We start from the raw sequence: 27,745 nt of genomic DNA on the forward strand, positions 1-27,745 counted from the left end.
TGTTCTTGAATATACATAGCCAAGCGAAGTGCGGTCACACATGCAAACCAATGCCAGGTCTCTGTTTATTTGTCTGTCTGTAACGCGATGACGTTTGAATGCTGCAGCTGATCAATTCCCAAATTTCAGGGAATGTTCTAGCCATCAGCAGGTGCAGCCCAATGGATGTTAGTGGCAATGAGCGAAGCAGGAAAGGAGAACAGGGGAACACAAGGAGGAGTCCTTGGCATCTGGTAAGTAGAACCAGCTGTTTCAGCCACCTCAGGAATTGACTCTAGATTAAAGCAGTGGTTCATGGGAGCAATACACACCTCCCAGCAGAACAACTGCCCCCCGTCTCAGCTCGGGCCGTCTAAAGCACTTTCAAATGTTGCCCCTTTGGAAGACTTCTCTGAGAGACTGAGAATGTGGTGGGGGGGATTTGCATGAGTTCCCTTAAATAGGGGGTGGCACATAGTGAGCTTGTGGGGTGCGACAGAAGGACACCTGGAGCCCCAAGTATGTGCAAGTTGCTCAATTTGCAGATGCAAAAAAGTGCGCAGCCTCCCCCCAGTGACAACTACTGTTAATCTACTGCTTTGAGATAGTGCTGGCGCCCATCGCAAACAGGACAGACAGGCGGCCCCTGCTGCAGAACGTGGCTCGATTCACCCCAGACAGTTATAGATTTGAGAGGAGTGTTTCCTTCTACCTGTTTTTTATTTTCTATTCAGGTGCCGGGCACTGCTCACCCCCGCTGGAAGCCACAGTCCCTGCCTAAAAGACTGATTGACTTTTATTGACTTTAACATCTGAGACTGTAATTTAAAGACACAAGAGGAGATAATGCAATCTTTTACAGGCAACGGCCTATACACAGTTTGAATTGTTCTAGTATTTTATCGTTGGAGAGGTTTGAATGTCCTCTGAGAAGATACGACGTTCAGTCAACAAGCTATTCAAAACTTGTCCAACAAAACCATATCCGACACAACTCCCAGGTCACGTTAAATCTCTGGAGAATATTCGGGAGATCCCCTTGCGAATCTCCTTTGTCTTCACACTGTAAACAATTGGGTTTAACACAGGGGGGATAAAGAGACAGGCATAAGACATAAGAATTTGCACAAGACGAGGGACGTTTCCCCCAAACCTGTGCATAACAGCAACAGCAACTATTGGGACATAAAACAGTAGGACAGCACAGATGTGCGAGGCGCAGGTGTTTAGGGCCGTGAGGCGCTGTTCATGAGATGCAATATTAAAAACAGTCCTTAGAATCTTGACATAAGAGAGGATGATGAACACCGAGTCTAAGCCATAAGTGAGAAGGGTGGCAAACAATCCATAGATGTTATTAACGGTTGTGTCCGCACACGCCAGTCTCATCATGTCAGAGTGCAAGCAGTAGGCGTGGGAGAGGACATTGCCTTTGCAGATCGGCAGCCGTTTAATCAGAAAGGGGAAAGGGAGGAGCATGCTGGAACTTTTAATCACAAGGGCCAGCCCGATCCTCACAATCCTGGGGTTGGTCAAGATGGCCGCATAGCGCAGTGGGTCACAGATGGCGACAAAGCGATCAAACGACATGGCCAGTAAAATCCCCGACTCCATGAAGGAAAAGGAGTGAATGAAAAACATCTGGGCCAGGCAGGCGTTGAAGGCGACGTCTGTGACATCGAAGCAGAAGATGCTGAGCACCGTGGGCAGGGTTGACAGAGACATACCGAGGTCGTTGACTGACAACATGCAAAGGAACAAATACATGGGCTGGTGGAGACGCCGGTCTGCCCAGATAACGCAGAGAACAGTGCAATTCCCTACCATGGCGGTGATGTAGACCACCCAGAAAGGGATCGAGATCCAGTGGCGAGCAGCTTCCTGGCCTGGGAACCCGGTCAGCTGGAATGTGGCAGGATGGAAGCTGGTGCTATTGAAATCCATCATGATGAGCAGTCGCTGTTCTGGTCAGCTCCAACCCCCTGTGTAAATGCAAAATGAACCTGAGAGTTACTCTGAGACCAGGTGACCGGGAAGGGACCTGCAGTTCAGCATTGACTTGCAGAATCCCAATGCACAAGGGCCTGTCCTGCAAGCCTGGGGCTGCTCTCCCCAGTGAAATCAATGAGGGGTTGTTCTGAATGAAGCCTGAAGAGCCAGGCTCCAAGAATTCATTTCCAGCCCGAGCTCGTTAGAGGGAACCAAGAGATTCTGCTCCCACAGTCCCGCTGTCCACAGCTCAGCAACGTTCCTCAGGGAGGAGGTTGATGGATTAGCCCCCCTGTGATGAGGCGGTTCTGGCAGGACCCAACTGAGAGTGCCAAATCAGGACCAATTGCTCAAACAGGGCAGTCACAGCCCTAGGCTGGGGTTTTTCCACCTCTAAAGCAAACCAAACCAGCCAGACAAAAAGGACTTTGGTCTCACCCCACTGGCTAACCACAAGTCACACAAGCAATTTCCTTAGACACTCCAGTCTCCCAGTATCACCACAAGTGCACTCATCCTGGGGATGAATGGTTATGAAAACCAACACCCCAATAAAAGAAAAAGGTTCTCTCGATCCCAAAGGACCAAGCCCCAGACCCAGGTCAATATACACATCAGATCTTACCCACAAATCACGCTGTTGCCAATCCTTTAGAATCTAAAATCTAAAGGTTTATTCATAAAGGGAAAAAGGTAGAGATGAGAGGTAGAATTGGTTAAATGGAATCAATTACATACAGTAATGGCAAAGTTCTTAGTTCAGGCTTGTAGCAGTGATGGCATAAACTGCAGGTTCAAATGAAGTCTCTGGAACATCCCCCGCTGGGATGGGTCATTCAGTCCTTTGTGCAGAGCTTCAGGTTGTAGCAAAGTCCCTCCAGAGGTAAGAAGCAGGATTGAAGACAAGATGGAGATGAGGCATCAGGTTTATATAGTCTTTTCCAGGTGTAAGAACCTCTTTGTCCTTACTGTTGGAAATTACAGCAAAATGGAGTCTGGAGTCACTTGGGCAAGTCCCTGCATACTTTGCTGAGTTACAAGGTGAATCTGCCTTCTCTCCATGGGTCAATTGTGTAGCTGATGGTCCTTAATGGGCCATCAAGCAGGCTAGGCAGAGCTAACACCAGCTTGTCTGGGATATCACCCAGAAGCACATCACCAACTTGAAATACAGACAGTATAGAGCCAATATACATAACTTCAACTAAAAATGATACATGCACACAGACAGCATAATCATAACCAGCAACCCATAACCTGGTCTTAGACACCTTATATGACCCCCTTTACCTATGATTTGGTGCCACTACAGGAACTTGGTTGCAACCCATGTTCTATATGGTCCTAATTTATATCAATAACGTCACACCCCCGGCTGGTCACATTCAGAGTGGAAGTAAGGTGCACATTGTTAACAGCAAGGGAAATGAGCCCTTCGCAAGGGCAGCTGTGAACTCCCCAGCACTGGCAGCTGAGACGGCTCTAGTCCACACAGGAATGAATTCAGGGCAGGCCTCTGGCCTGTGCGATGCAGTTGATCAGAGTGGTCCCTTCTGGCCTGAAATCTCTGAAGCTCTGCCAGCCTGGAGTGATGCACCTGGCTCCTCTCCACCACCCGTCACTCCCCTGCCGCCCTCCCCCATACAGCAGCGGGAAGGCTGGAGACCTGCCCGCCGGCTCTGACTCTGGCACAGTGCGAAGTGTGGCAAGCCCCATGACCCCTCAGTGCGTCTGCGCCCGGCCTCACAGCTGGGCGGTGGGTCTTCCCGCCTCGGACAGGGATGCCGCTAAAAGCAGAATCGGGGCCTGCGTTTAACTGTGCTCTGCATTACGCCGTACGCTCCCCAGCCCTCTTAGCCGCTTTGAAGGCGGGGAAAGGACAGATTTATTCTTGCTCATGAATGTTAATGATTCCGCAGCCGCAGGTGCACATCAGCGCTTGGCAAATGATTAAAGGGACAGGCCCCAGCCACAAGAACTCACAGGTTGCAGGCTGGCCCCCGTCCTGCCCTACACAGCGGCTGTGCAATGCTGTGAAGCTCAGTAAGGCTGGAATGCCCCTAAACCTGGGCAGGATTTGTCCCTAAGGATACGTCTGTGCTGCAAGCCAGGGGGGTGATTCCCCTTCTCATGGACCCCAGCCTGTGCTAGCTTTTATCGAGGTGGAGCCTGGGGCGGGCGGCACAGGCTGGGCTGAGCTGTGCCGAGGAAAAACCGACCTGCAACCGTGTGTGTGTGTCTGGGTGTGAGATTGTGTGTGTGCATGTCTGTGTGAGTGTTTGTGTGTGAGTGTGTGACTGTCTGTGTGTTTGTGTGAATGCATCTCTCTGTGTCTGTGTCTGTCTGCCTCTGTGGTGAGTGTATGTGTGTCTTTCTCTGTGTGTGTGTGTCTGTGTTTGAGTGTATGTGTCTGTGTGTCTGCGTGTGTCTCTGTGTGTGTGTGTGTTTGAGTCAATGAGAGTTAGGTACCTAAATTATCTCCTGCTAAATGGTGAAATCAATTTTAAAAGTGTCCTGATTACAAACTTTTTTTAAGCTTTATTGGACTCATTTCTCCCCATAAAACTCAAAATAGAGGGTGTCAGGTAATCAACCCCCTTCTCTCAACTGCAGCAGACTCACCAGGGTGGACATGACGAAAATCTTCACCATGGAGGAAAAAAGCCTCTGGACCCAGCCTGCCTGGAGTATACGCCCCAGACTGCCAGGCACGGCAGAGTATTTATACTGTATCCTGGCAGCAGCTCCTTGGGGGTCCCACAGTCCCCTGGGAACTCCAGCGGAGGCTGATGTCTGAACATGGGCTAATCAGGGAAAGGAGCCGTATAGAGTAGCAAGAGCCCTGTGACTTTTGCTGCTTGTATCCATTATCTTACATGAGAACAGCAGAAAATAAGAATAACGAGGAGTCCGGGGGCACCTTAAAGACTAACAGATTTAGCAGATTCAAATCTGTTAGTCTTGAAGGTGCCCCCGGACTCCTCGTTGTTTTCGTGGCTACAGACTAACACGGCTCCCCCTCGGCTAGACAATACGAACAGCCACACTGAGTCAGACCGATTCCATCTAGCCCAGAATCCTGACTTGTGACAGTGCCCAGGGCCCAGGTGCTTCACAGGGAATGAACAGAACAGGGCAATGAGCAATTGATCCATCTCCTGTCGTCCACTCCCAGCTTCTGGCAAGCAGGGGCTTGGGACACTCAGAGCATGGTTTTGCATCCCTGCCCATCCTGGCTAATAGCCATTGATGGACCTATCCTCCATGAATGTATCTAATGGTTTTTAGAGCCCTCTTCTAGCTTTGGCCTTCACAACATCCCCTGGCAATGAGTTCCACAGGTTGTACATTGTGGAAGAAGAACTTCCTTATGCTTTTTTTAAACCTGCTGCCTATTAATTGAATGGGGTGACCCTGGTCTGTGTGTTAGGAGAAGGAGTAAATATCACTTCCATATTTACTTTCCCCACAGCAGTCACCATTTTATAGACCTCGATCATATCCCCCCCCCCCGCCAGTCATCTCTTTTCTAGGCTGAAAAGTCCCAGTCCTGTTAGTCTCTCCTCATACAGAAGCTGTTTCATACCCCTCATCAATTTTGTTGCCCTTCTTTGTGCCTTTTACAATTCTAATATATCTTTCTCGGGATGAGGAACTGCCCGCACTATTCAAGGTGTGAGTGTGCCATGATCTATAGAGAGGCAATATGATATTTTCTGTCTGATATTTATCCCTTTCCTGATGGTTCCCAACATTCTGTTCCCTTTTTTGACTGCCGCTGCACATGGAGGGGATGTTTATCAACAGTGAATTTCATCTGCCATTGTGTTGCCCAGTCACCCAGTTTTGAGAAATCCCTTTGTAAGTCTCCATAGTCAGCTTTGGACTTAACTATCTTGAGTAATTTTGTATCATCTTCAAACTTTGCCATATCACTGTTTTCCCCTTCTTCCCAGATCATTTATGAATCTGTTGAATACTAGTGCTCCCAATACAGACCCCTGGGGACCCCACTACCCCAGAACTTTGTCAATCGCAGTGTTGACATCTCCTCCAGCTGCTCTCAGAGCTTGTGCGTTGGCTTCATGCTTCAGGAAACTCATTACGTAGAGCTGCTCCAGCTGCTGCTGGAATTGGGTTTCTGGAGTTTGGGGAAGCGGGGGGCTTGCTTGACCAAGACCTTGCGTGATTTGCTCAACATTACAGGGCTGGCACCCCGACTCGGCTGATCCTGGGGCTGGGCTTGCATTCTCACGTGGCTCAGAACCAGTCCCAGTTACTCATCCGCCATCAGCAGGGCTTCCCGCTGCCCCTGAGCCAGGAGCGCTGCCTCGGGCGAACCTGAGCACTTCCAGACCCAGGATCTGGAAACCCTGCTGAATCTGGAACAGAGGCTTGGTGGCTCTCGGGTTTGTCATCACTAACGGCATGTCTGGGCTGTGCAGCAGCTGGAGGAGGGCTTGGAGCTCCCACGCTACTTCTTGGTGGGGATGCAGGATACCAATGAACCGGGGGTTACTCAGCATGAAGTGCACAATGAGACTGGGGTTCTGACTCATGGCCTGCATTATATTCCTCATGTAGGGGACAGACAGGATGCTCTGGAAAGGCTGGGCATTCCTGGTTATCTCTGGCGAGGTGTTCTGCACTTCCGGTGTGTTACACATCCCAGCTGCAACTCCAGGCGGCACCCAGGGGCTCTGCCCCATGCTGCAGTTTGAGCTGTTGCTGACATGAATACCCCCAGTGTCAATGCCATGGTTGTGATGGGGGATGCAACTCTGAGGACCAAACTGAGATGCCCAAGGGTTCGGCAAAGGGTGGGACGGTTGGCTAACCCCTGCTGGGGGCTGCTTGTTCCGGGGTGGCTCACTCCCACACTGCGCCTGTGGTCCATGCAGAGTCGGCATTGGAGTATCAGGGAGCATTTCCCATAAGACTTTGTCTCCATCCAGCAGCAGAGTCTGGCTCCTGTTTCTCAGTATTTCCTGCATCATCCCTGGGTTCCTAACAAACTCAATCATTTTTCGCAGGAGGGCTGGGTTGTTCCAGATGTGGCTGACCTCTGGATTCTCCTGCGCAAACTGCTGGAACAGGGGGTGTTCCCTTAAGAACCCTGTTATCAGGTCGGCGTTTGACAGCACGCTCTGGACAAAGGGATTTTCCAGAATCTGTAGAATCATTTCAGGGTTGACCACCAGCAGCTGCTGGAGCTCATTTAGGAAAGCTAAAATGCTGTGTGCATTCCCAGGTAGCATGCTGAGATCTGCCAGACCAGCTGAGCCAGCTGGAAGGGTGGCAGCATGTGTGCTGGCGTTAGTTTGCTGAGCTGCCTGGTCCTCTGCTCTCATTTGCGGCCTGATGACAAGGTGGATGGTGAATCCGTCATGGATCCCGGCCTGGCTGAGAGTATCTCGGTCGTTCGAAACTTTCCCAGCAAAGATCAAGAGGAGCAGGTTGGTGGGAGCGTGGAAGCGCTTGGCGAATTCGCCTCAAAAGTCGGCGATGGTGCTGTTCTCCCACACTGCAAACTCCTCCCTTTCCTCAAGGCTCTTCACTGTCACTTTGATGATCTGGGGCTCTGCAGGGTTGCCGCCAGGGCCCTGTCCCTTCCCAGCCATGGCTCACACGACGCTGGTCCCTTCTGGGAAAGCAGCGAGACCAGAGACTTAGAGGGGCTGGGAATGTCCAAATCCAGAGCGCTCATGCCAGCTGTGCACCGCCCCCTGCTGCTCCTCTGCTCGCAGCTTCCTAACCTCCTGGGGCTGCCCGGGTGCACTGTGACATCCCTGCTGATGTCACTGTAAGCAAGAAACCACATGGACACCTGCCTTGTTCCCCATGGGGCAAGTAGTCCCCAGCTGGTGCGCAAGGACCATCCCCAAAGTCGCTATCATACACAGGTAATGCGAGCTGGGAAGCAAATGCCCCCATGCAGTTAAGGAGAAGGCAAATCTTGGGGCAGGAAGCATTGAGCTGCAACAAAGGGGGATGATCCCATAGTGGAGACCCACCTTCCTGATGATGTCATGGTCTCCTCTCAGACCGATGACACCCTTCCGCAGCAGGACCCCAGTTATTAGGACGAGACAGGCAATAGTAATGGGGGATTTCATTATTAGAAATATAGATAGTTGGGCTTGTGATGGCTGGGAGAACCACATGGTGAACTGGCTGCTGGGTGCAAAGGTAGCAGATCTCACAAGATATCTAGATAACCTTACAGGTAATGCTGGGGATGAGCCAGGGGTCATGGTATATGTAGGTACCAGTGACATAGGGAAGGATAGGAGACAGGTCCTGGAGGCCAGATGTAGGCGACTAAGTAAGAGATTGAAGTCAAGGACCTCCATGGCAGCAGTCGCTGAAATGCTTCCAGTGCCACGGGCAGGGCCAGTCAGACAGGCAGAGCTTCAGGGTCTCAATGCGTGGATGAGACGGTGGTGCAGGGAGGAGGGATTTAGGGTTACTAGGAACTGGGGAATGTTTTGGAGAAGGAGTGGTCTATACAGGAGGGATGAGCTCCACTTACACCGGAACGGCACCAGATTGCTGGCATGCAAAATCCGAAAGGTTGTACGATTGCTCTCTGGAAATACATGAGAGGGAGGGAGAGGAGTTCTTTAAGCTCAGTGCCAATGTGGACACAAGAACAAACGGATAGAAACCGGCCATCAGCAAGTTTAGGCTTGAAATTAGAGGAAGGTTTCTAACCATCAGAGGAGCTCCAGCCGTTTACCCTTCCCTCCGCCTCCCAGAGAGGCCTGTCCTCACAGCGAAGCCCCCCTGGAAGGCTGAGGAGATTGGTGCCCCTGATGTGACGCGCCCTGGAGGCAATGCAGCACTGCGGGTTCCTAGTGTCCCTCTGGCTGCATTTCTGTCACCAAGGAGACTGTTAAAAAAAATGAAGCTGACCCATGTGTTCCCCTCCCCGCCCTGCTGCTGGAATCTGTCAATCCCTGTTGTTGGGCCAGCACCAAAGTGCCAGAGAGCAGAGCATCCAGTCCTACCCGGTAACCCGCGTGTGTGAAGGGAGCCATGTGCGTGACTGGCTGCAGAACTGGGGCCAATGGCACAGCCTGAGGAGTCGCCCTCTCGCAGGGGGGAGGGATAGCTCAGTGGTTTGAGCATTGGCCTGCTAAAACCAGGGTTGTGAATTCAATCCTTGAGGAGGCCACTTAGGGATTTGGGGCAAAAAATTGGTCCTGCTAGTGAAGGCAGGGGCTGGACTCGATGACCTTTCAAGGTCCCTTCCAGTTCTAGGAGATTGGTGTATCTCCAATTATTACCTTTAGGCCTTTATCCATCAGCGAGCAGCTGCTGTGTCATGAGCTCTGTTCACAGTCAAACCCGGCAGCTTCTCTATGGGCCGGGGACCGATTGCTGCTCTCGGTTACACCCACTGACCCGCAGCTGAAGGCGACTGTCTTGCTAATTGCTCTAATATATCAGCATTTCCATGGGGCCTCTCATCCACCTAGACACGTCTCCCTGCAGGCTGGATCCTCCTGCTTCCCCACACAGCCCAGCTGAAATTATCCAGGCCGCTCCCGATGACCATGATAACGCTGCTATTTAAAATGTTAATAACTTTCCAAACCAGAGTCTAGGCAGGGCAGTAAATCTCAGCGAGCCGGCTCCAGCCACCCATGAGTTCTCTCTCTGCTACAAATGGCAAGAAGCCAATCCCAGCATGTTCTGACCTTATCAGCTATTTGCTTGGGTCTGGATTCTGCAGTCCTTGCTCAGGCATAGCTTCCACTGACAGCAGGTCAATGCGAATCGGAACGGGGGGTGCTCTTTGGGGATGGGCTGGGTTTTCCTAACCCAGAGGCAGCATATATTAATTCGAGTAAATAAACGTAAGTTCCTGAGGAAGTTTCATAGTTTCATAGATGTAGACCTGAACTTCTGCATGGCACAGGCCAGAGAACCTCACTCAGGTACCTCTCTACTGAGTAGCCAAACTTTAGTTAGAGCAAAGCATTTCAGCCGGCAGGCAGAGAACAGGAAGGACCGAGGTGCCCCCAATGCCTGAGGCCCCTGCAGTGGCAGGGGATAGATCAGGTGAGACATGCCCCGGTGATCACAGCAGGTGACCCACATCCCAGGCTGCAGAAGAAGACAAAAAACCCCACGGTCCCTGTTAGTCCGACCAGTGGGAAATCCCTTCACTATTTCAAATCCGGTGACCTTTTTGACCCTGAGCACATGAGCCAGACCCACCAGCCAGGCCACTAGAAAAAGGATTCTCTGTTCCCCCTGAGAGCCCCGGTCCACTGGTCTAACCAGATGAAGCACGTAACTTGCTCAAATTGTGCACCATCAGGAGGGGAGGAGGCTCTCACCCAGAGCAGGTGAAACGTCCCCTTTGCATTAATAAACCCAGGAATGTCAACCTAGAATGTTTTTACCTCATTTAAACAAAAAAGCTTGACATTAAATGAAACAAGAAAGTCAAAATGATTCATTTTGACACGTCTCCGTTGGAAATGTCATCAAAATGGACACCGTCCTGTGGACCGTTTTGGTTCTGGAAATGGCATTTTCAGACAGGAAAAAGTTCCATGAGCAATGTCCCACCTGCTCTAGTGAATAGCCTTTCCCCTGCAAACTGCATCACCACTCTGCAGCGCTGTCCTCGCCTTCCCACTGCTCTTGCCAGTTCCTCAGTCGCAGCAATGGCAACTTTAACAGTGACTGCATAGGACCAGCCATACTGAATCAGACCAGTTCCATACAGCCCAGTCTCCTGTCTTCAGACAGTGGCCAGAGCCAGGTGCCCCCCAGAGAATGAACAGAACAGGGAATCACCAAGTGATCCATCCCCTGTGGCCCATTCCCAGCTTCTGGCAAACAGAGGCTGGGGACACTGAAGGAACAGAAATGGACACCGTGGAGAGTAGGGACGACAAATACAATTTATGTCCTGGGCCTGTTGTATTGAATGTATTTCTGTCCAATTTCTCATTCCTCAAAGCTGTTTATCTGTTCTTGAATATACATAGCCAAGCGAAGTGCGGTCACACATGCAAACCAATGCCAGGTCTCTGTTTATTTGTCTGTCTGTAACGCGATGACGTTTGAATGCTGCAGCTGATCAATTCCCAAATTTCAGGGAATGTTCTAGCCATCAGCGGGTGCAGCCCTGTGGATGTTAGTGGCAATGAGCGAATCAGGAAAGGAGAAAAGGGGAACACAAGGAGGAGTCCTTGGCATCTGGTAAGTAGAACCGGCTGTTTCAGCCACCTCAGGAATTGACTCTAGATCAAAGCAGTGTTTGATGGGAGCAATACACACCTCCCAGCAGAACAACTGCCCCCCGTCTCAGCTCGGGCCATCCAAAGCACTTTCAAATGTTGCCCCTTTGGAAGACTTCTCTGAGAGACTGAGAATGTGGTGGGGGGGATTTGCATGAGTTCCCTTAAATAGGGGGTGGCACATAGTGAGCTTGTGGGGTGCGACAGAAGGACACCTGGAGCCCCAGGTATGTGCAAGTTGCTCAATTTGCAGATGCAAAAAAGTGCGCAGCCTCCCCCCAGTGACAACTACTGTTAATCTACTGCTTTGAGATAGTGCTGGCGCCCATCGCAAACAGGACAGACAGGCGGCCCCGGCTGCAGAACGTGGCTCGATTCACCCCAGAAAGTTATAGATTTGAGAGGTGTGTTTCCTTCTACCTGTTTTTTATTTTCTATTCAGGTACCGGGCACTGCTCACCCCCGCTGGAAGCCACAGTCCCTGCCCAAAAGACTGATTGACTTTTATTGACTTTAACATCTGAGACTGTAATTTAAAGGCACAAGAGGAGATAATGCAATCTTTTACAGGCAACGGCCTATACACAGTTTGAATTGTTCTAGTATTTTATCGTTGGAGAGGTTTGAATGTCCTCTGAGAAGATACGACGTTCAGTCAACAAGCTATTCAAAACTTGTCCAACAAAACCATATCCGACACAACTCCCAGGTCACGTTAAATCTCTGGAGAATATTCGGGAGATCCCCTTGCGAATCTCCTTTGTCTTCACACTGTAAACAATTGGGTTTAACACAGGGGGGATAAAGAGACAGGCATAAGACATAAGAATTTGCACAAGACGAGGGACGTTTCCCCCAAACCTGTGCATAACAGCAACAGCAACTATTGGGACATAAAACAGTAGGACAGCACAGATGTGCGAGGCGCAGGTGTTTAGGGCCGTGAGGCGCTGTTCATGAGATGCAATATTAAAAACAGTCCTTAGAATCTTGACATAAGAGAGGATGATGAACACCGAGTCTAAGCCATAAGTGAGAAGGGTGGCAAACAATCCATAGATGTTATTAACGGTTGTGTCCGCACACGCCAGTCTCATCATGTCAGAGTGCAAGCAGTAGGCGTGGGAGAGGACATTGCCTTTGCAGATCGGCAGCCGTTTAATCAGAAAGGGGAAAGGGAGGAGCATGCTGGAACTTTTAATCACAAGAGCCAGCCCAATCCTCACAATCCTGGGGTTGGTCAAGATGGCCGCATAGCGCAGTGGGTCACAGATGGCGACAAAGCGATCGAATGACATGGCCAGTAAAATCCCCGACTCCATGAAGGAAAAGGAGTGAATGAAAAACATCTGGGCCAGGCAGGCGTTGAACGCGACGTCTGTGACATCGAAGCAGAAGATGCTGAGCACCGTGGGCAGGGTCGACAGAGACATACCGAGGTCGTTGACCGACAACATGCAAAGGAACAAATACATGGGCTGGTGGAGACGCCGGTCTGCCCAGATAACGCAGAGAACAGTGCAATTCCCTACCATGGCGGTGATGTAGACCACCCAGAAAGGGATCGAGATCCAGTGGCGAGCAGCTTCCTGGCCTGGGAACCCGGTCAGTTGGAATGTGGCAGGATGGAAGCTGGTGCTATTGAAATCCACCATGATGAGCAGTCGCTGTCCCGGTCAGCTCCAACCCCCTGTGTAAATGCAAAATGAACCTGAGAGTTACCTCGAGACCAGGTGACCGGGAAGGGACCTGCAGTTCAGCATTGACTTGCAGAATCCCAATGCACAAGGGCCTGTCCTGCAAGCCTGGGGCTGCTCTCCCCAGTGAAATCAAGGAGGAGTTGTTCTGAATGAAGCCTGAAGAGCCAGGTTCCAAGAATTCATTTCCAGCCCGAGCTCGTTAGAGGGAACCAAGAGATTCTGCTCCCACAGTCCCGCTGTCCACAGCTCAGCAACGTTCCTCAGGGAGGAGGTTGATGGATTAGCCCCCCTGTGATGAGGCGGTTCTGGCAGGACCCAACTGAGAGTGCCAAATCAGGACCAATTGCTCAAACAGGGCAGTCACAGCCCTAGGCTGGGGTTTTTCCACCTCTAAAGCAAACCAAACCAGCCAGACAAAGAGGACTTTGGTTTCACCCCACTGGCTAACCACAAGTCACACAAGCAATTTCCTTAGACACTCCAGTCTCCCAGTATCACCACCAGTGCACTCGTCCTGGGGATGAATGGTTATGAAAACCAACACCCCAATAAAAGAAAAAGGTTCCCTCGATCCCAAAGGACCAAGCCCCAGACCCAGGTCAATATACACATCAGATCTTACCCACAAATCACGCTGTTGCCAATCCTTTAGAATCTAAAATCTAAAGGTTTATTCATAAAGGGAAAAAGGTAGAGATGAGAGCTAGAATTGGTTAAATGGAATCAATTACGTACAGTAATGGCAAAGTTCTTAGTTCAGGCTTGTAGCAGTGATGGCATAAACTGCAGGTTCAAATGAAGTCTCTGGAACATCCCCCGCTGGGATGGGTCATTCAGTCCTTTGTGCAGAGCTTCAGGTTGTAGCAAAGTCCCTCCAGAGGTAAGAAGCAGGATTGAAGACAAGATGGAGATGAGGCATCAGCCTTATATAGACTTTTCCAGGTGTAAGAACCTCTTTGTCCTTACTGTTGGAAATTACAGCAAAATGGAGTCTGCAGTCACATGGGCAAGTCCCTGCATACTTTGCTGAGTTACAAGTTGCATCTGCCTTCTCTCCATGGGTCAGTTGTGTAGCTGATGGTCCTTAATGGGCCATCAAGCAGGCTAGGCAGAGCTAACACCAGCTTGTCTGGGATATCACCCAGAAGCACATCATCAACTTGAAATACAGACAGTATAGAGCCAATATACATAACTTCAACTAAAAATGATACATGCACACAGACAGCATAATCATAACCAGCAACCCATAACCTGGTCTTAGACACCTTATATGACCCCCTTTACCTAAGATTTGGTGACACTACAGGACCTTGGTTGCAACCCATGTTCTATATGGTCCTAATTTATATCAATAACGTCACACCCCCGGCTGGTCACATTCAGAGTGAAAGTAAGGTGCACATTGTTAACAGCAAGGGAAATGAGCCCTTCGCAAGGGCAGCTGTGAATTCCCCAGCACTGGCAGCTAAGACGGCTCTAGTTCACACAGAAATGAATTCAGGGCAGGTCTCTGGCCTGTGCAATGCAGTTGATCAGAGTGGTCCCTTCTGGCCTGAAATCTCTGAAGCTCTGCCAGCCTGGAGTGATGCACCTGGCTCCTCTCCACCACCCGTCACTCCCCTGCCGCCCTCCCCCATACAGCAGCGGGAAGACTGGAGATCTGCCCGCCGGCTCTGACTCTGGCACAGTGCGAAGTGTGGCAAGCCCCATGTCCCCTCAGTGCGTCTGCGCCTGGCCTCCCAGCTGGGCGGTGGGTCTTCCCGCCTCGGACAGGGATGCCGCTAAAAGCAGAATCGGGGCCTGCGTTTAACTGTGCTCTGCATTACGCCGTACGCTCCCCAGCCCTCTTAGCCTCTTTGAAGGTGGGGAAAGGACAGATTTATTCTTGCTCATGAATGTTAATGATTCCGCAGCCACAGGTGCACATCAGCGCTTGGCAAATGATTAAAGGGACAGGCCCCAGCCACGAGAACTCACAGGTTGCAGGCTGGCCCCCGTCCTGCCCTACACAGCGGCTGTGCAATGCTGTGGAGCTCAGTAGGGCGGGGCAGCCTCTAAACCTGGGCAGGATCTGTCCCTAAGGTTACGTCTGTGCTGCAAGCCAGGGGGGCGATTCCACTGCTCATGGACCCCAGCCTGTGCTAGCTTCCATCCTGCTGGAGCCTGGGGCGGGCGGCACAGGCAGGGCTGAGCTGTGCCGAGGAAAAACCGACCTGCAACCGTGTGTGTGTGTCTGGGTGTGAGATTGTGTGTGTGCATGTCTGTGTGAGTGTGTCTGTGTGTGAGTGTGTGACTGTCTGTGTGTTTGTGTGAATGTATCTCTGTGTGTCTGTGTCTGTCTGCCTCTGTGGTGAGTGTATGTGTGTCTTTCTCTGTGTGTGTGTGTCTGTGTTTGAGTGTATATGTCTGTGTGTCTGCGTGTGTCTCTGTGTGTGTGTGTGTTTGTGTCAATGAGAGTTAGGTACCTAAATTATCTCCTGCTAAATGGTGAAATCAATTTTAAATGTGTCCTGATTACAAACTTTTTTAAAGCTTTATTGGACTCATTTCTCCCCATAAAACTCAAAATAGAGGGTGTCAGGTAATCAACCCCCTTCTCTCAACTGCAGCAGACTCACCAGGGTGGACATGACGAAAATCTTCACCATGGAGGAAAAAAGCCTCTGGACCCAGCCTGCCTGGAGTATACGCCCCAGACTGCCAGGCACGGCAGAGTATTTATACTGTATCCTGGCAGCAGCTCCTTGGGGGTCCCACAGTCCCCTGGGAACTCCAGCGGAGGCTGATGTCTGAACATGGGCTAATCAGGGAAAGGAGCCGTATAGAGTAGCAAGAGCCCTGTGACTTTTGCTGCTTGTATCCATTATCCTACATGAGAACAGCAGAAAATAAGAATAACGAGGAGTCCGGGGGCACCTTAAAGACTAATAGATTTAGCAGATTCAAATCTGTTAGTCTTGAAGGTGCCCCCAGACTCCTCATTGTTTTCGTGGCTACAGACTAACACGGCTCCCCCTCGGCTAGACAATAAGAACAGCCACACTGAGTGAGTCCAATTCCATCTAGCCCAGAATCCTGACTTGTGACAGTGGCCAGGGCCCAGGTGCTTCAGAGGGAATGAACAGAACAGGGCAATGAGCAATTGATCCATCTCCTGTCGTCCACTCCCAGCTTCTGGCAAGCAGGGGCTTGGGACACTCAGAGCATGGTTTTGCGTCCCTGCCCATCCTGGCTAATAGCCATTGATGGACCTGTCCTCCATGAACGTAGCTAGTGCTTTTTAGAGCCCTCTTCTAGCTTTGGCCTTCACAACATCCCCTGGCAATGAGTTCCACAGGTTGTACATTGTGGAAGATGTACTTCCATATGCTTTTTTTTAAACCTGCTGCCTATTAATTGAATGGGGTGACCCCCATCTGTCTGTTATGAGAAGGAGTAAATATCACTTCCATATTTACTTTCCCCACACCAGTCATGATTTTATAGACCTTGATCATATCCCCCTCACTCCTTTCTTTTCTAGGCTGAAAAGTCCCAGTCCTGTTAGTCTCTCCTCATACAGAAGCTGTTTCATACCCCTCATCAGTTTTGTTGCCCTTCTTTGTGCCTTTTACAATTCTAATATATCTTTCTTGAGACGAGGCGACCAGAACTGCAGGCAGCATTCAAGGTGTGAGTGTGCCATGATCTATAGAGAGGCAATATGATATTTTCTGCCTGATATTTATCCCTTTCCTGATGGTTCCCAACATTCTGTTCCCTTTTTTGACTGCCGCTGCACATGGAGGGGATGTTTATCAACAGTGAATTTCATCTGCCATTGTGTTGCCCAGTCACCCAGTTTTGAGAAATCCCTTTGTAAGTCTTTATAGTCAGCTTTGGACTTAACTATCTTAAGTAATTTTGTATCATCTTCAAACTTTGCCATATCACTGTTTTCCCCTTCTTCCCAGATCATTTATGAATCTGTTGAATACTAGTGCTCCCAATACAGACCCCTGGGGGACCCCACTACCCCAGAACTTTGTCCATCGCAGTGTTGACATCTCCTCCAGCTGCTCTCAGAGCTTGTGCGTTGGCTTCATGCTTCAGGAAACCTATTACGTAGAGCTGCTCCAGTTGCTGCTGGAATTGGGTTTCTGGAGTTTGGGGAAGCGGGGGGCTTGCTTGACCAAGACCTTGCGTGATTTGCTCAACATTACAGGGCTGGCACCCCGACTCGGCTGATCCTGGGGCTGGGCTTGCATTCTCACATGGCTCAGAACCAGTCCCAGTTACTCATCCGCCATCAGCAGGGCTTCCCGCTGTCCCTGAGCCAGGAGCGCTGCCTCGGGCGAACCTGAGCACGTCCAGACCCAGGGTCTGGAAACCCTGCTGAATCTGGAACAGAGCCTTGGTGGCTCTCGGGTTTGCCATCACTAACGGCATGTCTGGGCTGTGCAGCAGCTGGAGGAGGGCTTGGAGCTCCCGCGCTACGTCTTGGTGTGGATGCAGGATACCAACGAACCGGGGGTTACTCAGCATGAAGTGCACGATGAGACTGGGATTCTGGCTCAGGGCCTGCATTATATTCCTCATGTAGGGGACAGACAGGATGCTCTGGAAAGGCTGGGCATTCCTGGTTATCTCTGGCGAGGTGTTCTGCACTTCCGGTGTGTTACACATCCCAGCTGCAACTCCAGGCGGCACCCAGGGGCTCTGCCCCGTGCTGCAGTTTGGGCTGTTGCTGACATGAATACCCCCAACGTCAGTGCCATGGTTGTGATGGGGGATGCAACTCTGAGGACCAAACTAAGAGGCCCAAGGGTTCGGCAAAGGGTGGGACGGTTGGCTGACCCCTGCTGGGGGCTGCTTGTTCCGGGGTGGCTCACTCCCACACTGCGCCTGTGGTCCATGCAGAGTTGGCATTGGAGTATCAGGGAGCATTTGCCACAAGACTTTGTCTCCACCAAGCAGCAGAGTCTGGCTCCTGTTTCTCAGTATTTCCTGCATCATCCCTGGGTTCCTAATGAACTCAATCATTTCTCGCAGGAGGGCTGGGTTGTTCCAGATGTGGCTGACCTCTGGATTCTCCTGCGCAAACTGCTGGAACAGGGGGTGTTCCCTTAAGAACCCTGTTATCAGGTCGGCGTTTGACAGCACGCTCTGGACAAAGGGATTTTCCAGAATCTGTAGGATCATTTCGGGGTTGACCACCAGCAGCTGCTGGAACTCATTTAGGAAAGCTAAAATGCTGGGTGCATTCCCAGGTAGCATGCTGAGATCTGCCAGACCAGCTGAGCCAGCTGGAAGGGTGGCAGGATGTGTGCTGGCGTTAGTTTGCTGAGCTGCCTGGTCCTCTGCTCTCATTTGCAGCCTGATGACAAGGTGGATGGTGAATCCGTCATGGATCCCGGCCCGGCTGAGAGTATCTCGGTCGTTCAAAACTTTCCCAGCAAAGATCAAGAGGAGCAGGTTGGTGGGAGCGTGGAAGCGCTTGGCGATTTCGCCTCGAAAGTCGGCGATGGTGCTGTTCTCCCACACTGCAAACTCCTCCCTTTCCTCAAGGCTCTTCACTGTCACTTTGATGATCTGGGGCTCTGCAGGGTTGCCGCCAGGGCCCTGTCCCTTCCCAGCCATGGCTAACACGACGCTGGTCCCTTCTGGGAAAGCAGCGAGACCAGAGACTTAGAGGGGCTGGGAATGTCCAAATCCAGAGCGCTCATGCCAGCTGCGCACCGCCCCCTGCTGCTCCTCTGCTCGCAGCTTCCTAACCTCCTGGGGCTGCCCGGGTGCACTGTGACATCCCTGCTGATGTCACTGTAAGCAAGAAACCACATGGACACCTGCCTTGTTCCCCATGGGGCAAGTAGTCCCCAGCTGGAGCGGAAGGACCATCCCCAAAGTCGCTATCATACACAGGTAATGCGAGCTGGGAAGCAAATGCCCCCATGCAGATGGCAAATCTTGGGGCAAGAAGCATCTAATATGAAGATATATCTATCTCATAGAGCTGGAAGGGACCTTGAAAGGTCGTCGAGTCCAGTCCTCTGGCTTCACTAGCAAGACCAAGTACCATCCCTGACAGATTTTTGCCCCAGATCCCTAAATGGTCCCCTGAAGGATTGAACTCACAACTCTGGGTTTAGCAGGCCAAAGCTCAAAACACTGAGCTATCCCTGCAGCAAAGTGGGACAATCCCTTGTAGGGGACCCACCTTCTTGATGATGTCATGGTCTCCTCTCAGACCGATGACACCCCTCCGCAGCAGGGACCCCAGTTATTAGGACAAGACAGGCAATAGTAATGGGGGATTTCATTATTAGAAATATAGATAGTTGGGCTTGTGATGGCTGGGAGAACCACATGGTGAACTGCCTGCTGGGTGCAAAGGTAGCAGATCTCACAAGATATCTAGATAACCTTACAGGTAGTGCTGGGGATGAGCCAGGGGTCATGGTATATGTAGGTACCAGTGACATAGGGAAGGAAGGAGACAGGTCCTGGAGGCCAGATGTAGGCTATTAGGTAAGAGATTGAAGTCCTGGACCTCCATGGCAGCAGTCGCTGAAATGCTTCCAGTGCCACGGGCAGCGCCAGTCAGACAGGCAGAGCTACAGGGTCTCAATGCGTGGATGAGATGGTGGTGCAGGGAGGAGGGATTTAGGGTTACTAGGAACTGGGGAACCTTTTGGAGAAGGAGTGGTCTGTACAGGAGGGATGAGCTCCACTTACACCGGAACGGCACCAGATTGCTGGCATGCAAAATCCGAAAGGTTGTATGATTGCTCTCTGGAAATACATCAGAGGGAGGGAGAGGAGTTCTTTAAGCTCAGTGCCAATGTGCACACAAGAACAAACGGATAGAAACCGGCCATCAACAAGTTTAGGCTTGAAATTAGAGGAAGGTTTCTAACCATCAGAGGAGCTCCAGCCGTTTACCCTTCCCTCCGCCTCCCAGAGAGGCCTGTCCTCACAGCGAAGCCCCCCTGGAAGGCTGAGGAGATTGGTGCCCCTGATGTGACGCGCCCTGGAGGCAATGCAGCACTGCGGGTTCCTAGTGTCCCTCTGGCTGCATTTCTGTCACCAAGGAGACTGTTAAAAAAATCTGTTGTCCCATGTGTTCCCCTCCCCCCCACTGCTGGAATCTGTCAATCCCTGTTGTTGGGCCAGCACCAAAGTGCCAGAGGGAAGAGTCAGTCAAGCCTAAAGGCTGGTAACGCGGGTGTGTGAAGGGAGCCGTGTGCGTGACTGGCTCTCCTAGTCCCTCTGTGACGTCAGAGCAGGATGTTTCTGCCACGTCCCTCTGTGGTGTCAACTGGATGTTCCTAGGGGACATAATTAGCTTCCTTCCCTCTTTAAATTATTGACAATATATGTACAAAAAAAACCCTCATGAGAATTTATGGGAGTAACAACTGAACTCGAAGAACTTGATAAAGAGAATGAGCTGCACCGGTATGTTTAGGAAGCATAAAAGCTCGATCGCTGTCCCCCAACAGTAACCAGTCACTACTGAGCGCTGCTTCTGTAAGACGGGCACGGGCATTTTTCACAGCGTGGACATGCTGTAAATCTGTGATTCAGAAATACCCCATTGTCTCATTCCTATAATGTAAAGCAGAGGTCAGCAACATAGGGCACGTGTGCCCCCTTTGTCACCCGAGCTGATTTTTGATGGCACTCAGCATTCAGCACCCTCTGCTGGCCTGGGTGAAGGAAGCCCAGGCTGGCGGCGGACTGAGACCCCAGCTGGCAAGGAGCCAACAGCCGAAACCCCAGAGTGGCGGTGGGCTGAGCAGCTCAGCCCGCTGCAGCTCTGGAGTTTCCACCACTGGATCCTGCCAGCCACGGTCCCACCACCGGACCCACTAAGCCCAGCTGCTGGCCTGGGGGAAGAAACCCCAGGCTGGTAGCGGACTGAGACCCCAGCTGGCAAGGAGCCGGTGGGGGAAACCCCAGAGCAGTGGTCAGCCCACTGCTGCTCTGGGGTTCTGGCTGCTGGCACCTTGCCAGCCGGAGTCCCCGCAGCCCCACTCACCTTGCTTCCGGATGGCGTTCCAGCGCAGGCCCCCTGCCAGACAGGTCCAGGCTTCCGGCGCTGCTCAGCCCTACCAGCCGCCAGCTCCACTCACCTCAGCTGCCGATCTGGGGTTCCAGCCGCTGACCTCCTGCCAGCCGGTTATCAACTGATCACTCAGAAGCCTGTGTGCAGCTTAAAGTATCTAAATACGCGCCACCAGACACTGGAAAACTCAGCAAGGAAAGGCAAGGGCAAGGATCACACGAAACTACTAAGATCTGCAGTTTAATTTAATTTTAAATGAAGCTTCTGAAACATTCTGAAAACCTTGTTCACTTTATATATAACAGTAGTTTGGTTATATATTATAGACGTATAGAGAGACCTTCTAAAAAACGTTAACATGTATTACTGGCACGCAAAGCCTTTAATTAGAGTGTGGACATGAAGACGCGGCACACCGCTGCTGAAAGGCTGCCAACCCCTGATGTCAAGTATTAGAATGACTAAATCATATGATATATTCATAGAAATGTTTTTACCTCATTTAAGCAAAAAAGCTTGACATTAAATGAAACAAGAAAGTCGAAATGATTCATTTTGACACATCTCCGTTGGAAATATCATCAAAATAGACACCGTCCTGTGGACCGTTTTGGTTCTGGAAATGGTATTTTCAGACGGAAAACGGTCCCATGAGCAATGTCCCACCCACTCTAGTGAATAGCCTTTCCCCTGCAAACTGCATCACCACTCTGCAGCGCTGTCCTCGCCTTCCCACTGCTCTTGCCAGTTCCTCAGTCCCAGCAATGGCAACTTTAACAGTGACTGCATAGGACCAGCCATACTGAATCAGACCAGTTCCATCCAGCCCAGTCTCCTGTCTTCAGACAGTGGCCAGAGCCAGGTGCCCCAGAGGGAATGAACAGAACAGGGAATCACCAAGTGATCCATCCATGGACACCGTGGAGAGTAGGGACGACAAATACAATTTATGTCCTGGGCCCGTTGTATTGCAAAGTATTTCTGTCCATCTTCTCATTCCTCAAAGCTGTTTATCTGTCCTTGAATATACATAGCCAAGAGAAGTGCGGTCACGCATGCAAACCAATGCACGTCTCTGTTTATTTGTCTGTCCGTAACGCGATGACGTTTGAATGCTGCAGCCGATTAATTCCCAAGTTTCAGGGAATGTTCTAGCCATCAGCGGGTGCAGCCCTGTGGATGTTGGTGGCAATCAGCAAAGCAGGAAAGGAGAAAAGGGGAACACAAGGAGGAGTCCTTGGCTTCTGGTTAGCATAACCAGCAGCTTCAGCCACCTCAGGAATTGACTCTAGATCAAAGCAGTGTTTGATGGGAGCAATACACACCTCCCAGCATAACAACTGCCCCCCGTCTCAGCTCGGGCCGTCCAAAGCACTTTCAAATGTTGCCCCTTTGGAAGACTTCTCTGAGAGACTGAGAGAAGAGAACTGAGAATGTGGGGGTCGGGGATTTGCATGAGTTCCCTTAAATAGGGGGTGGCACATAGTGAACTTGTGAGGTGCAACAGAAGGACACCTGGAGCCCCTGGTGTGTGCCAGTTGTTCGATTTGCATATACAAAAAAGTGTGTGGCCTCCCCCCAGTGACAACTACTGTTAATCTACTGCTTTGAGATAGTGCTGGCGCCCATCGCAAACAGGATAGATAGGTGGCCCCTGCTGCAGAACTTGGCTTGATTTACACCAGCCAGTTATAGATTTGAGAGCTGTGTTTCCTTCTCCCTGTTTTACATTTTGTATTCAGGTCACACCCAGGAAGTGCCAGGCACTGCTCATCCCCACTGGAAGCCACAGTCCCTGCCTCAAAAGACTGATTGACTTTGATTGACTTTAACATATGAGACTGTAATTTAAAAACATCAGACAGTCGTTCTAAACTTTTGTTTTGTTTGTTTTCTTATCATGGAGGTTAAGTCCATAAATGGCTATTAGCCAGGCTGGGTAAGGAATGGTGTCCCTAGCCTCTGTTTGTTTGTCAGAGGGTGGAGATGGATGGTAGGGGAGAGATCACTAGATCATTACCTGTTAGGTTCACTCCCTGGGGCACCAGGCATTGGCCACTGTTGGCAGACAGGATACTGGGCTAGATGGACCTTTGGTCTGAACCTGTATGGCCGTTCTTATGTTCTTATGTTTAGTACTGGTGACCCCTTTCACACAGCAAGCCTCTGAGTGCGGCCACCCCCTTATACATTAAAAAGGTTTTTTTTATATATTTAACACCATTATAAATGCTGGAGGCAAAGCAGGGTTTGGGGTGGAGGCTGACAGCTTGCGACCACCCTGTAATAGCCCCATGACCCCCGAGGGGTCCCAACCCCCAGTTTGAGAACCCCTAACATAAGAGGAGATAATAGAATCTTTTGCAGGCAACTGCCTATACACAGTTTGAATTGTTCTAGTATTTTATCGTTGGAGAGGTTTGAATGTCCTCTGAGAAGATACGACGTTCAGTCAACAAGCTATTCAAAACTTGTCCAACAAAACCATATCCGACACAACTCCCATTCAGAGTAGGTCTCTGGAGAATATTCGGGAGATCCCCTTGCGAATCTCCTTTGTCTTCACGCTGTAAACAATTGGGTTTAACACAGGGGGGACAAAGAGGTAGGCATAGGACGTAAGAATATGCAAAAGACGAGGGGCATTTCCCCCAAACCTGTGGATAACAGAGATTGCAATTATTGGGACATAAAAGAGTAAGACAGCGCAGATGTGCGAGAAGCAGGTGTTTAGGGCTGTGAGGCGCTGTTCATGGGATGCAATATTAAAAACAATCCTTAGAATCTTAACATAAGATAGGATGATGAACACTGAGTCTAAGCCATAAGTGAAGAGAATGGCAAACAATCCGTAGATGTTATTGACGGTTGTGTCCGCACACGCCAGTCTCATCATGTCAGGGTGCAAGCAGTAGGCGTGGGAGAGGACATTGCCTTTGCAGATTGGCAGCCGTTTAATCAGAAAGGGGAAAGGGAAGGTCATGCTGGTACTTTTAATCACAAGAGCAAGCCCGATCTTCACAATCCTGGGGTTGGTCAAGATGGCCGCATAGCGCAGCGGGTCACAGATGGCGACAAAGCGATCGAACGACATGGCCAGTAAAATCCCCGACTCCATGAAGGAAAAGGAGTGAATGAAAAACATCTGGGCCAGGCAGGCGTCGAACTCGACGTCTGTGACATCAAAGCAGAAGATGCTGAGCACCGTGGGCAGGGTTGACAGAGACATACCGAGGTCGTTGACCGACAACATGCAAAGGAACAAATACATGGGCTGGTGGAGACGCCGGTCTGCCCAGATAACGCAGAGAACAGTGCAATTCCCTACCATGGCGGTGATGTAGACCACCCAGAAAGGGATCGAGATCCAGTGGCGAGCAGCTTCCTGGCCTGGGAACCCGGTCAGCTGGAATGTGGCAGGATGGAAGCTGGTGCTATTGAAATACACCATGATGAGCAGTCGCTGTCCCGGTCATCCCCGACCCCCTGTGTAAAAGCCAAATGAACCTGAGAGTTACTCCGAGACCAGGTGACCGGGAAGGGACCTGCAGTTCAGCATTGACTTGCGGAATCCCAATGCACAAGGGCCTGTCCTGCAAGCCTGGGGCTGCTCTCCCCAGTGAAATCAATGAGGAGTTGTTCTGAATGAAGCCTGAAGAGCCAGGCTCCAAGAATTCATTTCCAGCCCTAACTCCTTAGAGGGAACCAAGAGATTCTGCTCCTACAGTCCCGCTGTCCACAGCTCAGCAACGTTCCTCAGGGAGGAGGTTGATGGATTTGCCCCCCGGCTAGTCACATTCAGAGTGGAAGTAAGGTGCACATTGTTAACAGCAAGGGAAATGAGCCCTTCGCAAGGGCAGCTGTGAATTCCCCAGCACTGGCAGCTGAGACGGCTCTAGTTCACACAGGAATGAATTCAGGGCAGGCCTCTGGCCTGTGCGATGCAGTTGATCAGAGTGGTCCCTTCTGGCCTGAAATCTCTGAAGCTCTGCCAGCCTGGAGTGATGCACCTGGCTCCTCTCCACCACCCGTCACTCCCCTGCCGCCCTCCCCCATACAGCAGCGGGAAGGCTGGAGACCTGCCCGCCGGCTCTGACTCTGGCACAGTGCGAAGTGTGGCAAGCCCCATGTCCCCTCAGTGCATCTGCGCCCGGCCTCCCAGCTGGGCGGTGGGTCTTCCCGCCTCGGACAGGGGTGCTGCTAAAAGCAGAATCGGGGCCTGCGTTTAGCTGTGCTCCGCATTACGCCGTACGCTCCCCAGCCCTCTTAGCCTCTTTGAAGGTGGGGAAAGGACAGATTTATTCTTGCTCATGAATGTTAATGATTCCGCAGCCGCAGGTGCACATCAGCGCTTGGCAAATGATTAAAGGGACAGGCCCCAGCCACGAGAACTCACAGGTTGCAGACTGGCCCCCGTCCTGCCCTACACAGCGGCTGTGCAATGCTGTGGAGCTCAGTAGGGCGGGGCAGCCTCTAAACCTGGGCAGGATCTGTCCCTAAGGCTACATCTGTGCTGCAAGCCAGGGGGGCGATTCCCCTTCTCATGGACCCCAGCCTGTGCTAGCTTTTATCGAGGTGGAGCCTGGGGCGGGCGGCACAGGCAGGGCTGAACTGTGCCGAGCAAAAACGGACCTGCAACCGTGTGTGTGTGTCTGGGTGTGAGATTGTGTGTGTGCATGTCTGTGTGAGTGTGTCTGTGTGTGAGTGTGTGACTGTCTGTCTGTGTGTTTGTGTGAATGCATCTGTGTGTGTATGTCTGTATGCCTTTGTGGGGAGTGTATGTGTGTCTTTCTGTGTGTGTGAGAGAGAGAGAGAGAGAGAGAGAAATGTGTGTGTGTGTTTGAGTGTATGTGTCTGTGTGTCTGCGTGTGTGTGTGTGTGTGTTTGTGTCAATGAAAGTTAGGTACCTAAATTATCTCCTGCTAAATGGTGAAATCAATTTTAAATGTGTCCTGATTATAAACTTTTTTTAAGCTTTATTGGACTCATTTCTCCCCATAAAACTCAAAATAGAGGGTGTCAGGTAATCAACCCCCTTCTCTCAACTGCAGCTGACTCACCAGGGTGGATGTGACGAAAATCTTCACCATGGAGGAAAAAAGCCTCTGGACCCAGCCTGCCTGGAGTATACGCCCCAGACTGCCAGGCACGGGAGAGTATTTATACTGTATCCTTGCAGCAGCTCCTTGGGAGTCACACAGTCCCCTGGGAACTCCAGCGGAGGCTGATGTCTGAACATGGGCTAATCAGGGAAAGGAGCCGTATAGAGTAGCAAGAGCCCTGTGACTTTTGCTGCTTGTACCCATTATCCTACATGAGAACAGCAGAAAATAAGAATAACGAGGAGTCCAGGGGCACCTTAAAGACTAACAGATTTAGCAGATTCAAATCTGTTACTCTTGAAGGTGCCCCCGGACTCCTCATTGTTTTCGTGGCTACAGACTAACACGGCTCCCCCCGGATAGACAATAAGAACAGCCACACTGAGTGAGACCGATTCCATCTAGCCCAGAATCCTGACTTGTGACAGTGGCCAGGGCCCAGGTGCTTCAGAGGGAATGAACAGAACAGGGCAATGAGCAATTGATCCATCTCCTGTCGTCCACTTCCAGCTTCTGGCAAGCAGGGGCTTGGGACACTCAGAGCATGGTTTTGCGTCCCTGCCCATCCTGGCTAATAGCCATTGATGGACCTATCCTCCATGAATGTATCTAATGGTTTTTAGAGCCCTCTTCTAGCTTTGGCCTTCACAACTTCCCCTGGCAATGAGTTCCACAGGTTGTACATTGTGGAAGAAGTACTTAACCAATTAAACCTGCTGCCTATTAATTGAATTGGGTGACCCTGTTCTGTGTTTTATGAGAAGGAGTAAATAACACTTCCATATTTACTTTCCCCACACCAGTCATGATTTTATAGACCTCGATCATATCCCCACCCCCCCAGTCATCTCTTTTCTAGGCTGAAAAGTCCCAGTCCTGTTAGTCTCTCCTCATACGGAAGCTGTTCCATACCTCTCATCATTTTTGTTGCCCTTCTATGGGCAATTCTAATATATCTTTTATTGAGACGAGGCGACCGGAACTGCAGGCAGCATTCAAGGTGTGAGTGTGCCAGGATCTATAGAGAGGCAATATGATATTTTCTGTCTGATATTTATCCCTTTCCTGATGGTTCCCAACATTCTGTTCGCTTTTTTGACTGCCGCTGCACATGGAGGGGATGTTTATCAACAGTGAATTTCATCTGCCATTGTGTTGCCCAGTCACCCAGTTTTGAGAAATCCCTTTGTAAGTCTCCATAGTCAGCTTTGGACTTAACTATCTTGAGTAATTTTGTATCATCTTCAAACTTTGCCATATCACTGTTTTCCCCTTCTTCCCAGATCATTTATGAATCTGTTGAATACTAGTGCTCCCAATACAGACCCCTGGGGGACCCCACTACCCCAGAACTTTGTCCATCGCAGTGTTGACATCTCCTCCAGCTGCTCTCAGAGCTTGTGCGTTGGCTTCATGCTTCAGGAAACCCATTACGTAGAGCTGCTCCAGCTGCTGCTGGAATTGGGTTTCTGGAGTTTGGGGAAGCGGGGGGCTTGCTTGACCAAGACCTTGCGTGATTTGCTCAACGTTACAGGGCTGGCACCCCGACTCAGCTGATCCTGGAGCTGGGCTTGCATTCTCACGTGGCTCAGAACCAGTCCCAGTTACTCATCCGCCATCAGCAGGGCTTCCCGCTGCCCCTGAGCCAGGAGCGCTGCCTCGGGC

The 27,745-nt window shown here is 50.9% G+C and overlaps 4 protein-coding genes, 1 long non-coding RNA gene and 2 pseudogenes across 5 annotated transcripts; 1 reads left to right on the forward strand and 6 right to left on the reverse strand.

Moving 5' to 3' along the window:
* Window positions 1–981: 981 nt before the first annotated feature.
* Window positions 982–1,926, reverse strand: LOC123374596 (olfactory receptor 51I1-like). Its single transcript, XM_045024708.1, has one exon. It carries the CDS (start codon window positions 1,924–1,926, stop codon window positions 982–984), a length of 945 nt encoding a protein of 314 aa, XP_044880643.1.
* A 4,322-nt stretch (window positions 1,927–6,248) lies between these two features.
* LOC123362667 lies at window positions 6,249–7,717 on the reverse strand (annotated as a pseudogene).
* A 117-nt stretch (window positions 7,718–7,834) lies between these two features.
* On the forward strand, window positions 7,835–11,779 carry LOC123374644. The gene is made up of 3 exons (XR_006581148.1): window positions 7,835–7,871; window positions 11,087–11,190; window positions 11,671–11,779. It is a non-coding gene; the product is annotated as an uncharacterized LOC123374644 (long non-coding RNA).
* A 159-nt stretch (window positions 11,780–11,938) lies between these two features.
* Window positions 11,939–12,883, reverse strand: LOC123374599 (olfactory receptor 51I1-like). Its single transcript, XM_045024722.1, has one exon. It carries the CDS (start codon window positions 12,881–12,883, stop codon window positions 11,939–11,941), a length of 945 nt encoding a protein of 314 aa, XP_044880657.1.
* Window positions 12,884–16,942: 4,059 nt separating this feature from the next.
* On the reverse strand, window positions 16,943–17,608 carry LOC123362678 (annotated as a pseudogene).
* LOC123374617 (ubiquilin-1-like) lies at window positions 17,363–18,638 on the reverse strand. Its single transcript, XM_045024778.1, has one exon. The coding sequence runs from the start codon at window positions 18,548–18,550 to the stop codon at window positions 17,723–17,725; it is 828 nt and encodes a 275-aa protein (XP_044880713.1). The 5' UTR covers window positions 18,551–18,638; the 3' UTR covers window positions 17,363–17,722.
* Window positions 18,639–23,484: 4,846 nt separating this feature from the next.
* On the reverse strand, window positions 23,485–24,429 carry LOC123374572 (olfactory receptor 51I1-like). Its single transcript, XM_045024654.1, has one exon. It carries the CDS (start codon window positions 24,427–24,429, stop codon window positions 23,485–23,487), a length of 945 nt encoding a protein of 314 aa, XP_044880589.1.
* Window positions 24,430–27,745: the final 3,316 nt, after the last annotated feature.

This window comes from Mauremys mutica, chromosome 1 (assembly GCF_020497125.1).
Source record: "Mauremys mutica isolate MM-2020 ecotype Southern chromosome 1, ASM2049712v1, whole genome shotgun sequence".
Lineage (NCBI taxonomy): Eukaryota > Metazoa > Chordata > Testudines > Geoemydidae > Mauremys > Mauremys mutica.